We start from the raw sequence: 18,214 nt of genomic DNA, 5'->3' as shown, positions 1-18,214 counted from the left end.
AAGGGACCCTAGCTGACATGTAACTGTCCTCATCAGAGGACATCTAGGCGAATCTCACCCCAAAAAGGCAGAGACCTGCTACTTCCCTCCATATATTATGTTACAATTCGTCCTCTGTTAAATATTTGTGTCCAATAAGAATTTGTCTGGCTTGAGATGCCCATTGCTGGGTCTTCTTATCCCTGTCTTTGTTAGGTTAAAGCGTCTTTTAGTACCCTGGTCATCTTCTCCTGGAAAGTCTCTCTGGAGCCTAGACAAACATATATGATAAATGATCCGTTAGTCTTAGGTGAAAAAAACAACAATTTTCCCTTAAAAGGAACCTTTTCCTTTTCACATGGGAAGATGCCCACGGAGTGGGATGTTGCCATCTCTGAAGCCAGTTATACCTTTGGTGAGATGGGCTCTGAAGCAGGAGCGCAGCCTTGGGCGCAGGCTGTCTGGATGGGGCCTCGGATTAACTGGACTCCCCAGGAAATGTTAGGGTTGCTGCTGGTTTCTGAACTCCTTTAGGAAAGCAAACACATACTTGATTGAAACAAAAAAACAAGCAATTGCTGTCAGGTTGTGTTTTTTTCTTATATTAAACAAGCGTTTGATTTAAAAAAAAATCCGACAGATGGCAGGGCTGTACCTAATGCAAGACCGAGCACTTCTCCAGTGAATTTAAGGTGGTCTGCAAGAGATTTTAAAAGACAGGAACTGAAGGATCCATGCATTGTTGAGGATGTATAAAAGAAAACCCTAGTATCTTTCTTGCTTTTAATTTCATTGGAAAAGTTTTCTTCTCTTTTCCTAATTTCTTCTTAGCTTTGCAGTGTGGGGCCATGCCTGGTTTATCCAGAGGCATCCTGGGTATCTGCCCAGGTACCTCTGGGGTATCCTTCCTCTGGCGACTGGTCAGCAGGCGCTGCGAGGCAAGGCGTTAGGTGCAGCGCCCGCGCCCCTCAGCCCTAGCTGGGCAGGAGACCAGAGCAGCGATGAGGGGGCACGAGCTCCAAAGCTGGTCCCGGGAATGGTCTGGCTCCAGCAGCACTAAACCTTCTGTTTCTCTCCCCTTTCCCATTTAAATTTCCCTGGTTTTGCTTTGCACCACAGATCCCACCGCACAGGGAGCCAACATTTTAACTTGGAAAAAAAAATAGTAAGGTGACATCTGAGGCCCAATTTTCGCGAAAGCAATACGGAGACTTTTGTAGCTATCAATAGGCTGTGACTCATTTACAGAAAATGCAAATGAAATAATCCTTTCTGCAAAATGGGACTGAGAACCTTGGATCTTGGACACGTTACTCACTTGTTTATGTTTGAGCTCTCCCGTGGGCTTTTCCGGATCGGAGATGACTGAGCCAGGCCCACTCGTTCACTAGGAGACTTCTGCCTTAACCCTTTCCTGCTTTGTTTCTTCCCCCCCTCCACCCACGTGGCAAATGAGGTTTGGGCAACCCACCAGCCAGCCCCTGCCTGCCACCTCTTCTCTTTTCTTCAGCCAGGTAGTGGTGGGCACATTACTTGGACCAAAGTGTTGGGATGAAGTAAATGGACACAGCTGTGCAACGGAGGTGGTTGTTTTCTTTTCCCCTGATGATTTACAAGGAATTCTGCTGTAGGCATGAAAAAGGAAGGGTAACTATGCAACTGAATTGCTGGGGTGGTCAACACAACTCAGCAACATTTTCTTGCAAGCTAGGCAAGCTTGCAAGCCCTCTGGAGAGTTTGAGTTGATGTGGGGTTTTGCTTGGACATTTTCTAGATTTTGATGCTTTTTCTATAGAGGAAACTGAAAAGAGACCAAAAGTGGCTGTTTAAACTGAGTTTCCTGTAGGTTTAGCGCTCTTTCACACACATATGCTGAGGTGAGATTCTTAAATAGAAAAATGAAGAAATTTCACGCTATCCTCCATACCCTTGCAATAAAGAGGTATAGATTTTTTCTCTTGGATACTTTGTTACTTTTTAGAGCCTGAAAGACATAGCCTGAGGGCTGGGGCAAGAACTCTTTTATCCCCTTTCCGAAATCTTCCCTTACAAGAGCCTGAAGACAGGCTGTCACAATCTTTGTGAACCCTGGACCTTGCCCAGATCTGATGTGCCCACCCAGCGTTTGCTCTTTGGACTCTCCACTACCAGTTCCCCAGCTTCTGCTGTTTTTAATGAACCCATCCAATGAAGGAGCAAATCCTTTCAGCCTTGAAACTTGGAGCAGCTTCCTTGTACACGGGAGGAGAGCGGTGGAGGTGACCACCTTTGTACATGAGGGGAGAGAGGTGGAGGTGACTGCACCAGTGGGAAGGAGAAGGCAGCCTCCCTTCCCCTTGCCAAGGCTTTCTCACCCCCTGGGACACTTGCCATGCAAAATGGGCACCAGATCCAGCCAGTGCCCTACAATTTATGGGTGTCTCTGGGTCAGTAGAGAGCATCATATACTTTCCCTGTAGACCGAAGAGCTGAGTTTGTCTTTCGGATGACTTTGTGCCACAATAAATCTGGAGATAGCAGTGGGAATACACCAAGATTTAGGTGGGATGTTTTTTAAAAGGTTAATAGAGTATGTACTGGGAATAAAATAAAAAAAAACCTCCCCAACTGGTGGTTTGGGAAAAAATACAACTCTTTTTCTGTGTGTCTCCCATGCCCTCCCCTCCAGGAAGGTTTGGGTAGGACGTTGGCTGGGACCTTATTTTCATTTCCATCGGGAATGTTTTTTAGCTGGCACACAAACTGCATGTGTAAACAGCCCAGGAGTTTGAGAAGCTGCTTTACTATTTCCTCCTATAACTAACAATGGAAACCCTTTGAGAATCGTATGAGCCTTGGTGGAAGTTCGCATGTCTCCTGACACGTGGGATTAGCCACCGTGCTCAAATATTTATCCTGACGGCGCTTCTCCCTGCCTGCTCTCCAAAGCGCCGGCCAGCCGTGGGGGCAGAAAGGTAGGGGAGGCTGGAGCTGCCGGCATCAGGGTGCCCACAGAACCAGGCTATGAGGAGAAAACCTGCTTTGCAAATATGATTTGGGCTGATCCGAGGTTATTCTGTCACAGTGAATTCAGCATCAAATTAAAAAGAGAAAGCAGAGCCGCTGCACTGTATGCAGAATTGGCCGATCCCAGTGTGTAATAGGTTAGATTAGCGCAGTTACACTTCTTTGCCTTGCTTCGTGGGTCCCCAGTTTGTCTTCATTTTTATTCCTGTCTCTGCCTTCACTCTTCCTGGCCTGTATTTTATAGTCTGTGCCTCTCTGGATTGATTGCACAGAGTCTGCCCCACAGAGCTGGGCAGAGAGCAGGCTGATCCTGTTCAGCATGTACAGATATTTTTAAATGATCTGCTAACAAGAAAAATGAAAGTTCAGCCTCTCTTTGCTGACAAATATTCAACTTACTTAAACAATTCTGAGGGTTTCTTGTTTCACATGGTTGATGGCCATAGAAAGATGAAACATTTCAGAGATGTGTCCTTAGGATTACAAGCACTTTGTGGCATCTTTTCTGTGTTTAAGGCCCATTAGAAGAAAATAGCATATAGTCAACTACCTGCATTAGTCAGTTCTAAAAATGGGACCTAGACATCTTAAATCAGGGTGTTAATATCTTCATAAATCAGGTAGCATGTTATGAATCATAGAATGCTTTGGGTTGGAAGGGACCTTTAAAGGTCATCTAGTCCATCGCCCCTGCAATGAGCAGGGACATTTACAACTAGATCAGGTTGCTCAGAGCCCCATCCAGCCTGGCCTTGAAAGTTTCCAAGGATGGGGCATCTGCCACCTCTCTGGGCAACCCGTTCCAGTGTTTCACCACCCTCATTGTAAAAAATTTCTTCCTTATATCCAGTCTGAAACTACCCTCTTTTAGTTTAAAACCATTACCCCTTGTCCTATCACTATTGGCCCTGCTAAAAAGTTCCTCTCCATCTTTCTTATAAGCACCCTTTAAGTATTGAAAGGCCATAATAAGGTCTCCCCACAGCCTTCTCTTCTCCAGGCTGAACAGCCCCAGCTCTTTCAGCCTTTCCTCATAAGAGAGGTGCTCCATCCTTCTGACCATTTTTGTGGCCCTCCTCTGGACCCTCTCCAACAGGTCCATGTCCTTCTTGTACTGAGGACCCCAGAGCTGGACGCAGTACTCCAGGTGGGGTCTTACCAGAGCAGAGCAAAGGGGCAGAATCACCTCCCTCAACCTGCTGGCTGTGCTTCTTTTGATGCAGCCCAGGATACGGTTGGCCTTCAGGGCTGTGAGAGCACATTGCTGGCTCATATCCAGCTTTTTGTCTGTCAGTACCCCCAAGTCCTTCTCCTCAGGGTTGCTCTCAATCCCTTCATCCCCCAGCCCATATCGATACCAGGGATTGCCCCGACCCAGGTGCAGGACCTTGCACTTGTCCTTGTTGAACCTCATGAGGTTCACACAGGCCCATTTCTCCAGCTTGTCCAGGTCCCTCTAGATGGCATCCCTTCCTTCAGGCGTGTCGACTGCACCACTCAGCTTGGTGTCATCTGCAAACTTGCTGAGGGTGCACTCGATCCCGCTGTCTATGTCATTGATGAAAATATTGAACAGCACTGGCCCCAGTACGGACCCCTGAGGGACACCACTCGTCACTGTTCTCCATCTGGACATCGAGCCATTGACCATTACCCTCTGGATGTGACCATCCAGCCAATTCCTTATCCACCGAACAGTCCACCCATCAAATCTGCATCCTTCCAATTTAGAGAGGAGGATATTGTGGGGGACCGTGTCAAAGGCCTTACAGAAGTCCAGACAGATGACATCTGTAGCTCGTCCCTTATCCACTGATGTAGTTGCTCCATCATTGAAGGCCACTAGGCTGGTCAGGCAAACCAACCAAGTTGGTCAGGCAAACCAAGGAGTGGCTCTGAGAAGCTTTATAAATTGGTTTGGAAGTAGACAACAGCTGAAATAGGTTGATGAGAAACTCAAGATGACCCGACAATGTGCACTTGCAGCCCAGAAAGCCAACCATATCCTGGGCTGCATCAAAAGAAGTATGACCAGCAGGTCAAAGGAGGTGATTCTCCCCCTCTACTCCACTCTCGTGAGGCCCCACCTGGAGTACTGCGTTCTGCTCTGGGGCCCCCAGCATAAGAAGGACGTGGACCTGTTGGAGTGAGTCCAGAGGAGGGCCACGGAGATGATCAGTGGGCTGGAGCACCTCTCCTATGAGGACAGGCTGAGAGAGTTGGGGTTGTTCAGCCTGGAGAAGAGATGGCTCCAGGGAGACCTTATAGCAGCCTTCCAGCACCTGAAGGGGGCCTACAGGAAAGCTGGAGAGGGACTTTTTACAAGGGTGCATAGTGATAGGACAAGGAGTAATGGCTTTAAACTGAAAGAGGGTAGATTTAGGTTAGATATAAGGAAGAAATGCTTCACTATGAGGGTGGTGAGACACTGGAACAGGTTGCCCAGAGAAGTTGTGGATGCCCCATCCCTGGAAGTGTTCAAGGCCAGGTTGGATGGGGCTTTGAGCAACCTGGTTTAGTGAAAGGTGTCTCTGCCCATGGCAGGGGGGTTGGAACCAGATGATCTGTAAAAGGTCCCTTCTAACCCAAACCATTCTATGATTCTATGACTCTATGTCTGAAATTCAATTTGAAGAGAAGCAAAAGTGGCCCAAATTTACAAAAGTTGAGCAGCTGACCAGCTGAGAAGGGAGGCACCTCACAAGAGCTCATTAGTGGTGGATGGGTGGCTCCTCTGCAAAGACCATCACAGCGCCCGGCCTCAGTGACCCAGCTGGGAGCTTCACTGCACGTTTGAGCAAGGCTAAGCCCAGGACCTGGGGCATGCCATGCTGCCCAGGAGCAAACTCTGCTGCTCCCAGCAGGGAGATGTCTGTGTTTTGGTGTGGCCAAGCTGCTGTCAAGAGCAAGCATACTTCTCAGTGAAGTCCATTGGTGTTTTTGGAGCATGGTTGTTTTGAAGGAGGCAGCTTCTTTGCAAAGCCTGACTGAGCAAACAGCATGTGAGACAGGATGAGCCAAGGCCAATATGTTGACATATAATGTGCCTATTTCTTTTTACTCATCTGGGGTTTTTTTTTTTGAGCAAAGAGACACAGACATTAGGTTTGACTGACTGAAATAGAGGAGTCTCTTTGTAACATCCGTGCACAAAGAGCAACAAAACAGGACAACATGTTAAAACCTTCCTGCCAAAATGGGAGCCTCCAGCTCTGGTGTGTGTCTGGGACTGACACACAGTTATTAGGAATGACCGAACCCAACCCTAGCTTTGCTGGATTTTGGTCACAATAACTCCACCAAGCCCACTAGGGAGTATTGAAAAGCCTGGCCCATAACAAATATCAATAACGAATACTTCTGGTATTTTGTCTAAGACAGGGTATCCTGTTAGAATGCATGGTTATTTTCATTTATGGGTTTATATCCCATACTTTTCCATAGCTTAAGACAATGGATTTACATGGGATATTTCACAGACGGGAAGATGATTCTTCGGCACCAAAGAAATGAGTGCAGTATGTAGAGATCACTGAATATACAACCAAATTACATTTCATTTCAGGGTAGTATTAGAATGGCACCAGATAACAGAGCAGGTTTAGTTCAGGAAATGAATGATGCCTCATGTAATCAAATCTGCAAGGGAGATTTGGCAAGGAGGATGCATACAGACAAACTATTGCTGAGTCTGGACATGGCATTAAGAACATTAATTTTTAAGTTGTGGGGGATCACTAAAGATCTGCAGGAGAGGAAAAGGGCACACAGCCTCCATTTATTTAAATCAGAGCCAATACTAGGAGAGACACAGACTCTAATACTAAGTCAAAGCATTGGCGCATGTTTTATCCAAAGGTGTTAGTGTCGCTGTCTTTGTAGTCTTATGGCTCCTTATTAAATACACTCAGGGATCAGTACTGCAAGCTCCAGACAGCCTCAGTTAATGCATTTGTTAGGGAGAGGCAATGAAGGCACATTATTGCTTTGGAGAGCTGAATCCTACTAGTAGGAGTGCTGCTCCTAGCAGCGGGCCCTCCCTGGGCTGAAGCAGCACGCCGGTTGCTTTGCACACACGTGAGCAACCATCCAGCCCCGTAAAATCACATTTTAATGTGTTATACCACCAGGATGTCTTCCTCAGGGAGGAACCTTCCTCCCACCCCTCCCAAACCCAACATTTTCTATGAATCGTTCAGCTTAATTATACTCAAACCCCAGTTTCAAAGTCTCACTCTCCGATCCTGAAGATACTGTGCTTTCTAGGTGATTTCAACAAAATACGCCATGTAAAACAAATGGATAATCCTACAGGAACATCTCTCTCCTGTTTCCCAAGACTGGGGACCGTTATCCACAGCAGACCAGTCTTTTCCAGCTCACACAGAGCATTCCCATCCCTGCACAAGCCACATGCTTTATTTCTGCGATGCAAAGAGGAACAACACATTTCAAATGAACGCTGTGTGCTCCCCTGCAGCCCTAGGAGGAGAAAGGATGTGGCAGTCCTCTGACTTTCCTCACTTCTTCCAGGCTGGAGAATGAAAGGGGTGTCTTTGGGCCTGCAGGAGAAAACTGTACCTGGGATCTCTTCAGACAGCCTGCATTGCTCATTATTGTCACTCCGAAAGGCTGCCAGGAGAGGTTTGGCAGTCTCCACCCTTGAAGGTTTTCCAGACACAAATAGACAGAGCCCTGAGTAACCTAGTCTGATCTCAGAGCTGACCCTGCTGGAGCAGGGGTTGGACTAGCGACTGCCTGGGTCTCTTCCAACCTCAACTATCCTCTGACCCTATGAAACAAGCTGTGCTTTGAAAGTATGCAGAAGAGATTTTTGAGAAACCTAGGTGCTATGTTCATAAGCTTTTAATCGGAAACACAAGGCTTGAGTCAGACCTGGTCTGCACTGTCGCAGACTCAGAGTAACATCACGGAAATGCACTGACCTGCAGCAGTCACTGGGTACCTAGGTACTGCTTGGACTTTATGTTGAATTATGTGACAAAGTGGTTGTGCTAAAGAAGAGCAATTTTTCAGTGATTTACAGCTGACTGCTCAAGAGTTTGAAAGGGCAGTTCGGGATTGATTTGTAACTGCAGAGGGCATGTGGTGCCCTGAGCCGGGGAGCAAAACAGAATTGCTCGGACTGGATTTGATTCCATACTCCCACCGCTGCCTCTGTCCACACACAGCGTGGGCTTTGGCAGCCTCCCCTAACAACTCTTGGGCTTCACGGGAGGTGACTGAGCGAGGACAAATGCAAAGGAGGAGCATTCACCAGGGCACCACCAACACCGCTGTCGCAGGGGTGGAGCTTTTGTCTTATCCTGGAGACCCTCACTTGTCGGCCTAAAAATCAGGCACATCGCCTCGGCGCTGTTAGGGAGGAAGAAATTTGGAGATTTGAATGGTCTTGTGTTTAAGCGGGGTGGCATGACAGTAAGACAAGGTGCATACTTCAGGGAAATGTACAGTTTGGGTTTCCCCATTAGGATTCCATAGAAAGAAGCAGAGCAGAATATGAACTAGCGTTATAACACATTATAGCATCTCTTTCCCTATTTAGAGAGCATGTACTGACAGTGTTAATTTTTACGCTATGATTCTGCTAGGCACAATACATGAGAAATTTTGAGAAACCCTGCTTTCTTTGTCTCAAAAAATATATGTATTTGGGGCTCTGCCCTTCAGATTTTAGAAATTCCTGTAATATGGACTTAAAGACAAGTTGAAAATAACAGTACATTTCCAGCAGCAAGATTTTAAGAATCAGATGTCACCCCACCCGACCTCAATTAAGTTGGGCTGAATCTGCTGAAGCAGCTGGATGGGATCAAGCAGGGTGTGAAAATCCGTACTCTCACACCGGGCAGAGAAAAGAAGATCAGTTGGAAATTTCAGTGTGAAGCTGGTTCTGTATGAAGAGGAGAATTTCAAGTGTGAATGCGTGTATGTGTTCGTGCATGTGCTGGGGAAAGTAGGGTTGGCAAGGGAGACAGAGGAGAGCTTTGTGTTCAGTCCTTCCTCTGACACAGCTCAGCCTGTTCCCTATCTCCCAGTTTCACTTCTGAATGTGCAGGAACATGCGGTGGCTCCTTTTTCCCACCATCATCTTCATCATCCCTTGTACGCAACAGGTAAGTTCATTAAAAAGAAGAAAAAGATTTCTCCCTTCTTCACCCTGTCCCGGTTTAAAGTTTTTATTTGCTTAATGTCAAAATAAATTTCAGAGAAGCAAATTCCTCATAAAGAATAAGGAGCCATTCCCTACTCCTGAGTAAATTTCATTTGCAGCTTATTTACTGCATTAGTCTTGATTTTGGTATTTTTTTCTCTCTAATCTGTACATTAATATGATTCGGTGGGAAAAAAAGTGTTAGGGAAACTTAAATTGTCAGTGACTTTTTTTTTTTCTTTAAATTTAAGCACAAATGGTTATCTGATGCAGTAAGAAAGTAAACATCTTGTCCATGCTCATATTCCACATATATATATATATTTATATATATATTTGTATATATACACAGTGGTCTGACTTCAGGCTAGTTTTACAAATGAGAAGGGCACCTGGGCTGTTATGCTTTGTCTCTTATGAGAATCTTTTAAGTGATAGCTTTTGCTGAAGGTATTTGTGTCAAAGGCCAATTTCATTATTTATTTACTTAATTCTGAAAATAATACACTTTCCGTGTACACAGTGTATTTTTCCTTTATGATCAAGATGAATGTCAAATGGAGAATTTTCAAATGACTGTCTTCCTCTGCTAACTTTCTGCATATTTAAAGCCAGACTAAGATAACCAAACATTAGCAATAATACATTGCCTACTTTTGCTATTTGCTTATTTATGCCATACAGACCCTGTTTAATCTTTAAAAACATAAGAAAACAAACAACAGATGAAGGGCTGCTACACAATGGTCTCATTTTCTGATCTGCCCATAGGATCCAGAAAAGTATGCAGTGGGCTTGTACGATGTGGATAGCTTTGGTATAGAAACTTTGGGATGTAAGGATTAGAAAATACTTGGCCTGTAAACTTTACAAGCAAACTTTAAATTTTCATTGTAACTTAATAGATTTTTGAAGATTTTTCAGGTAGACCAAGCTTCTCAGTAATTCCACAGTTAAAACTGTCAAGATATTTGCCTGATGGTGTTTGTCTTACTGGGAAACTCTGTAGTCTCACACCTCTCAGTTGACATCTTTCCCTAAAAAAAAGAGAGAAAAATCACTTGCTTAGGTAGAATTCTGTAGGTTTAAAGCACATTTTAATTTGTAATACAAATTAAACATACTGGTCGAAGCACACAGATTATTTCCTGCTACACATACCCATTTTGAAACGTGAGATCTGATTTAAGCCACATAACCTCATATAGCTGGCACATGGCCAAATTCCTAATGCTAATACCCTGCTTAAAAAGAAAAAAGGCAGCAAGAGAGTGAGTTTCCTAAAGCAACCATGCAGTCTTGAAGACTGCTAAATGTATAGGAACACCTGTTTTCCGTGTATCTTGTTTCCAGAACAAGCCTTTAAGAAGCTTTACGCTCCAATGCACGCGTTCATCAAATGAACATTATGGTTTATAGGAAAGGCTTAGCTGCCTAAAGAAAGTATACTTAAGTTGGTTGTTTCTGTATTACTGCTGCATTTAGGTAAAAAGGATTATAAGAAATCCTTTATCAGCAAATGATTAACAAAATAACACATTTATGAAATTATCATCTTCTGCATGCTGCATTGAATACCACATGACATTGTTTAATATTCATTTATTATACGAATTGCCTCTGTGAATTAGTATGTATCTTAAAAATCATTCAGCCAAAAGAACTTGAAAGCTACTACTTTGGAGCTTCATTAGTAGCTGTGGATTAAGATATCGTAACTATAGTTGTAAATGACCATGAAAAATGGAAATTAGGGGTAGAAAAAAGCCTTTTAAAAGGTCATTTACTGCTGCACGCAATTAGGCCAGCTCAATTATGCTGCAAGAGCTTTCGTGGGATATGACATATGAAATGCTGAATTCTGCAGATACTTCCAGTTTGAAAGCTGAACTGAAAGGAAACCCAGCGGAACGACCCCTTCCCCAGCTTTCCCTTAGCGTCTCTGCTGGGGGTGGTTTCTACATCAGCAGAGCCCTGCAGTTTGGAGGAACAGCGAGAAACTGATAGGTGGGGCTTCACGTGCCCAGAAAAAATATAGGCTATATATATATTTTTTTTTCTGCAAGCTAGATGGTGGTGCTGGCACCTGATGAGGGGCTGGATCTTGTCTTTCCCTCTTGCTCTTCGGGCAGCCAGAGCTGCTTGATGAGAGCAGCTCCCAAGCCTTACATTGTACTAGTGGCCAAAGCGCTGTGTGTGCCCCCACTTAACTATGGATCCAGTCATCCGCGATGAATAAGTATATCACGATCTGCATTTCTGCTGAAATCAGCGGCGCGAAAATATTTAACGCTAAGATCTAAACTGTTATGTTTTAGATGTAGTTCTTAAAAAAAAAAAAAAAAAGATAGACTGCAGCTGTCTCAAATAGATCCTTCCACACTCTGTGCCGACTTAGTCTTCCCACATGCCTCAGAAAAATAAACCCATCAAGAATTACTTAGGACTTCCTTTTCTTAAAAAAACCAAAAACCAAAAAACAAACCCCATGAATTCTGAGACAGAATATGGAAAACAGTAAATTCTGGCTAGATCTTGACTTCCTACTGCTGATACAAATCTCTAAGAGATGTGTCTTTGCCCTGTAAGCCCTGGATTCGATCAACACTTACTCATGCAAATAGATACACTCAGACCATGACCTATTTAGCTCAGTGCAACTACTAGCCTCCCTTATTAGGATTCAATGTTTGCATCTAGCACAAGAGAATTTGTGAACACTATAATGCTCCTTCCCAAACAGCTACTCAAATTTTGGAGCAAAAGTAACACTCAAAAGAGGTTTACTACTTTAAAAGGCTGTTGCCATCAGAAGTGGCACACAGGGCAGTGGCTGGCTATCAGTGGGACGAATCAAGAGCTAAATAATTTGATAGGAGGTTTGTGGGAAGGAATATTTAAAATAAATCCACTTCCTACTTTACAACACTTTTTTTCCTACTTTAGCTCTACTACAGGTTTTGTTCTACTGAAGGCAAAGGAAAGAGCAATGAATTGTGTTTCATACAAGCAGTAGGCCAGCCTCGCTGGTGGAACACCACCTCAGTGCATGACAGTGACTGATGAAACTGGTCCTCTGTCTCCTACCTAACCCTGACAGCCTCTCACTTTTTGGATCCTGTGAGACGAGAAATGTTAAGTGTCTTCATGCAACTTCACCGTTTTTTCCAACCCAACTTTATTTTATGCTATCTCAGCTACACAGAATGCATTCAGCTCTCAAAACGTCCCACTGTGTCTAAGTTTTTCCACAGCCCACCAGTGAAGCCTGGAGAAAAACCTTCAGAAACTGGTGAAGTCCACCAGCGCAAGGAGGTCTGTCACTGGCCGTGCAGATGCCCGCCTGTGCCAGCCTGCACCCCCGGGGTGAGCTTGGTGAAGGACGGTTGCGGCTGCTGTAAAGTCTGCGCCAAGCAGTCGGGAGAGACCTGCAATGAAGCAGACATCTGCGATCCCCACAAAGGCCTCTACTGCGACTACTCGGATGACAAGCCTAGGTACGAAACAGGCGTGTGTGCATGTAAGTTGTTCTTTCACGTTCTCTTCTTGAAATCCAGGAGGGCGGGACCACGCAGGTGAATGGTTTTGGAGGAAAACTCTGCTCGCTGGTGCTGCACTGCTCTGTGCTAGGCAATTTATCCTAATTTAGTCCTCCGACTGCTCAGTCACAGAATCTGAGAGTAGGGCTGGGAGCGACTTTAAACTTACCTTCGTATGCATTAGTGAAACCAGTTCATTGTGCACCAGCCTGTTATTTGGAGACATGTTGATGACTGATTTAAAGTTAAGCGGCTGTAGTTATCCCTGGGCATAAATAAAAAACAATGTGTGCTTGGGCTGGGAAGGACTCGAAGCTGTGGGTGCAGTAAATGCTGATGGCATTTTAGCAATCTGTAAGCAGGAGCCACATGCTCCTCCTGTGTTAGTAACTGTTGTTTACCGTTTGCAGATCTGGTAGCTGTAGGATGTGAGCTCAATGGAGTTTATTACCTTAATGGGCAGACCTTCCAACCCAACCCACTTTATAAGTGCCTGTGTGTCAGTGGTGCAATTGGATGTACACCTGTATTCACACCCAAACTAGCAGCAAGTCCTTGCACCAGGGTGACGGGCAGAAAGAAGCCTGGACAATCCATCTGTGGGCGCGGACCGCACAAGCAGCTTCAATCAACAAACTACAGACTGATGTCAGGTGTGCCTGGCTACGCCGGTAAACTTTTCTGTACGTGAGCCTTGCTGCGTTTAGCGTCGCTGGCTCCAGCAGCCAGGCAGGCAGCACACTGGCAATTTCTCAGTTTTCGCTCAAGGCCATTGGCAGGGTGACTGGTCTGTCCCAATTACCCCTCTTACTCTTAGGTCACAGACTCTTTTCTCTAAACCTGATGACTATGAAAAGCAAAAAGCCTTTTGGCTTCTGTCACCAGGGAATCGGCCAAAGCTACCTTCAGCCCCTCTTTCTGCAGAGGTTTACTGCTCCTCAGATCAGACCAATTAGGGTTGCTGGTGGACAGCCATTTCGCAGCCTGGGAGCTGTCTCACTTTCTCTGGCTTTGTGGTGGTAGGGAGTCTTGGGTTTCACGTACATACATAAACAGGTTGCAGCCCTCTTCTTTCAACAGAAAGCAGAAAATTATATAAAGACTGCCTTGCCGGTTTAATAAATTCACGAAATTTCAGGTCACTGCAAGGACAACCTTCCCCCCCGCCCCAATTTCTTCCCTATTTACTCTGATCAAAATCATACAACAGTTATCCAGGCAGTTCTGCCAGGGTCAGCTGATATTCCCTTCAACCTCATTCTTGCTCTGCTGGTAACACCATAGTTCTCTTTTCCACTTTAAGGAAGCACCATTGCCAGAAGCAGCTATCCTTGCCCTTCCCTGGCCACAGCTGCCTGCGCTTGTGCTGCCTCCTTCCCTGCGCATGTGCAAGTTTCCGCGGTGAAACTCATCTTCCTTGCAACTAATGTGGGTACCAGAAAGCTGAGCCATTTATTTGGTAGCAACTTGAATTATGAGGAAACTATGGCCTGAATCGTCATCACGGATCAACAAAATAAATCTAAAAGGATCGTGAAGCTTATCAGAAAACCTTCATAAAAGACGGCTGAGAAAATAGGTAGATGCACATAGGTCAATCTGCAGATAAGTAGACCTGCTTACAAAATCTGCAGTTCAGTTTGGACAACTTCTAACATATTAGCAGTGGTTACGCAAGTTACTAAAAATAAAAAAAGCAGCTCATCGTTACTTCAAAATTGTGAAATACCTGTAACTGGTGTCAAAGCCTTTTTACAGAAATATACTTAATGCTGTGTATAAAAACACACTCAGAAAGGCAACTGCCTAATCTGATCAAAGAGAGAACATAACACATTGAAAACAATGGCAACCAAACCATTTGACCCTGCGAAATATATTACTTGGGTTTGCGGGTATTTCAGATACCTGGAGAACGGCATTAAGCCGTTTACTTTGTGGCACATCAATGGATCGAAAAGCTGAAGTCCAACCTTCAGTAACGCCTTCCGTGAGTAGACTGCAACACTGCACCTCACATTTAGTCAGGAATTTGAATCAACTGCACAACACAACCCCGAGAAAAGAAACCCAGCTTACAAAGCACGCTTCCTGCGTGGCTTGGTTCAGAGAGCCAACAGCCTGTCCCTGTGGCGGCTGTACCTGCTGAAGGATGCTATTCTTCGGGTGGTACAAACCCTCTGAAGAAAAGCACCTTGAAATTTTTGTTTCAAAGGGAGGTCTTCCCCCTTCCCTTTCCCAGTGCAGCAGAAGTAAAGTGGCATGTCAGCTTGTGCATGAATTCTGTGAATGCCTCCATGGGCCAATATCTCTTTTGAAAAGTCTTTTTTCTGTTAGTGTGGGTAACAAGTGCTAAGTTTCATTTCACTGCTCTTGCTTTGTCTTCTGGCTTTCCTTGTCAATTCTATTTACCTAAATTAGATACATAGGGATGTACCGGGGTCGTGCTTTAAAAACATACCAAGTATAAACAACCATTTAACCTCCTTTTATTTGTCGCAGATCTGTGACAGGCTTTTAATCTGCTTGCTGCAACGAGATCTTTAAATTGCTGTCTGCTTTCCAGGTATCCTTGTAATTCTGCCCATGCTCTAACCTAAATGCACAGATTCCACATAATCAGGTTTTTTTTCAGAATTTCACCGTGAACTTTTGCACTGCAATTTTGTTTCTTTTTTTTTTTAAATATACTCCACCTAATCCAGCCCTAATCCATCAGAAAATAGGCTTTTTGGTGGTATCTAGAAGTGACTGGAGAATTTTACTCCTCAAAAAACCCCCTAAAGCCTTCACAGTATCTACAAAGAATTAATGTTTTCAGCACCCCTTTTTAAGCTATGCTTGGCCTTAAATAATTTTCAATGTCTCTTCCATTCTGGACATTTCATAAAAATTCCACAAATAACTCTCTTCACTATCCTGGTTTAGAGTGAATTTTCTTCCTCGTAGCTGGCATAGTGCTGTGTTTTGGATTTAGTAGGAGAATAATGTCGATAACACACTGATGTTTTAGTGGTTGCTAAGCAGTGCTTACACTAAGTCAAGGACTTTGCAGCTTCCCATGCTCTGCCGACCGAGAAGGCCGGAGATGCACAGGCAGCCGGGAGGGGGCACAGCCAGGACAGCTGACCACGCTGGCCAAAGGGCTGTGCCGTACCCTATGATGTCATGCTCAGTGTATAAACTGGGGGAAAGCTGGCCAGGGGGCCGCTGCTCAGGAACCGGCTGGGCATCAGTCGGTGCGTGATGAGCAATTGCATCGTGCATCACTTATTTCGTATGTTCTTTCATCATTATTATTATTATTATTTTTCCTCCCGTTTCTGTCCTATTAGACTGTTTTTATCTCAACCCACAAATCTTGCTTCACCCCTTCCCCCCCTCCGCCCCCGATTCTTTCCCCCATCCCACCGAGGGGGGAGTGAGCGAACAAGCGTGTGGTGTTTAGCTGCCTGCCGGGTTAAACCAGGACATTCACATAACATTTTCATCCCATTAAACTTCGGGGTCATGCAACACATGCAATTTCATAGTCCTTGCTAGGATCTGAGTATCCAGGGTCAGTAAATTTTAACAGCAGCTCAGCCCTAAGACTTTTGTATAACTTTGTTTATGCCTCATTTTTAGATCTACCTCCAAAAGCACCTTCATCTACAGAAATGAAATGCTTATCCTTTTATTTTCAATTAATCATTTTGGGGCTGTTCTGCTGCATAAACAATATATCGCTGTCTTAGCTTACAGAAGCTTACCGCTAGTTTTGAAGAAAAAGTGCCTGGTACAGGCAACTCCCTGGACACCCTGTTCTAGGACCTGTGGCATAGGCATATCCAGCAGAGTGACCAACGAAAACAGAAAATGTGAAATGAAAAAAGAAAAGAGGTTATGCTTCATCCAGCCTTGTCTGACCAATATACTGAAGACAATAAAGGTACTCGCTAATATAAAATGATTTCCTCATAGAAAATGGAACTATTGGAAGTAATGGAAAAATTGATGTATTAGCAAATACTAATATAAAATGACTTCTTCCTTTTTTTAAAGGTCATAAAATAACTCTTCTTTTTCTACGTTTAGTCTTCAGGTTTCAATAGTAAACTACAGATGTGTAATTTTAAACAAAACAACACAGTGTCATGAAAAAAGTGCTGCTAGTGCTGTCCCACTGGCTCACTCACCCAGAAAATACTTTCTATGTGTTGACTGATAAAAAAAGACAGCTCTTAGGAGGAGTAATTTTCAAGATATTTCTATGTAAATGATGTAGTTTTTTCTTACAGGTTCCATATGTAGAAAATTCAGGCTTTTCTTTGTTTTTATATTAAAGATTCCAAAAGGAAAAACATGTCAACCAACATTCCAGCTTCCTACAGCAGAAAAACTAGTTTTTTCTGGATGCTCAACTACACAAAGCTACAAACTAACTTTCTGTGGGGTGTGCTTGGACAAGAGGTGCTGCATACCTAATAAGTCCAAAATGATCACCGTACAGTTTGAGTGCCCCAATGAAGGCTTCTTTAAGTGGAAGATGATGTGGATAACATCGTGCGTATGTCAGAGGATTTGTAGTGTTCCAGGAGATATATTTTCCGAACTCAAAGTTTTATGACAAGTTACACCATTGACTGTAACATACTGCGAGTGCAACAGCACATTCACATCCTGAAGAGCTAGCGTAACCCCCTGCCACAGCAGCGTTCATTGTGAAACTACATATGCGAATATTCATTTTTTAAATGGCACCTGGAAAATGCAAGTAAGAGTGCATCTTTTTAAATGTAATTGTTTCTATATGCGGAAATGCATTCTTGAGAAGGATGTACATAATACTAGTATTGTCAATAGGAGAACTTTTGGTAATTAAAAAGGCACAGCAAGACAGCTTCGTACCCACTGTAACAAGTTGACTGTTTTTAGAATGCTTTCTTAAAAAACGCTCTCAACAAATGTTATCATAATGTTTTATTGAGTACTTCTGGACTTACACATTGAAAATTGTGCTTACTTATACACCCACTCCAACTCTGCTAGAAGAGCTTCAGGCTTTAAGAAATCATTATATTGATCCATTCTGACCTGTAACAGTTCACTAGCCTTGCTGTTCTAAGACAGCCAAGGCTGACAAGCAACTGGAAACAGCCATACATTGTATTTTGTAAAAGTTCTTACTGTAATATAAAAATCTACTTACCCTGGTAATTATAAATATTAAAACATCTATTTTGCTTGGAGTCTTTTAAGCATATAAACTTTGTTCTCCAAACAGTCACTATAACTTCATTGTAAGTGCATGTTCTGCTCAGAGGTATATTGCATTATCTCATTATCAAGTGCAACTCAGCATTCATAAATATGAATCATTAAAATAATATGTTAATACTCAAGTATAATACTTGAAACAAAAAGTATTTTGTTGAATTTTCTGATATTGCCAATTTTGATATGAACTCAGAATGCTCTAATACAGCTAAGTACAACATGGAAGCAAAAATATTAAAACTATGAGCATAGCTTA

The 18,214-nt window shown here is 43.8% G+C and overlaps 1 protein-coding gene across 1 annotated transcript; it reads left to right on the top strand.

Annotated features, from left to right (window-relative positions):
* Positions 1-9,068: 9,068 nt before the first annotated feature.
* Positions 9,069-17,308, top strand: CCN6 (cellular communication network factor 6; the record flags this gene model as incomplete). The annotated part of the gene is made up of 5 exons (XM_082305475.1): positions 9,069-9,122; positions 12,404-12,680; positions 13,110-13,352; positions 16,437-16,630; positions 17,027-17,308. 5 exons carry the CDS (start codon positions 9,069-9,071, stop codon positions 17,306-17,308), a joined length of 1,050 nt encoding a protein of 349 aa, XP_082161601.1.
* Between the last annotated feature and the right edge of the window lie 906 nt (positions 17,309-18,214).

This window comes from Platalea leucorodia (genome assembly GCF_965183815.1).
Source record: "Platalea leucorodia genome assembly, chromosome: 3".
Taxonomy (NCBI): domain Eukaryota; kingdom Metazoa; phylum Chordata; class Aves; order Pelecaniformes; family Threskiornithidae; genus Platalea; species Platalea leucorodia.
Note: the sequence above shows the minus strand (reverse complement) of the source record. Positions and strands in the feature narration are given on the sequence as shown.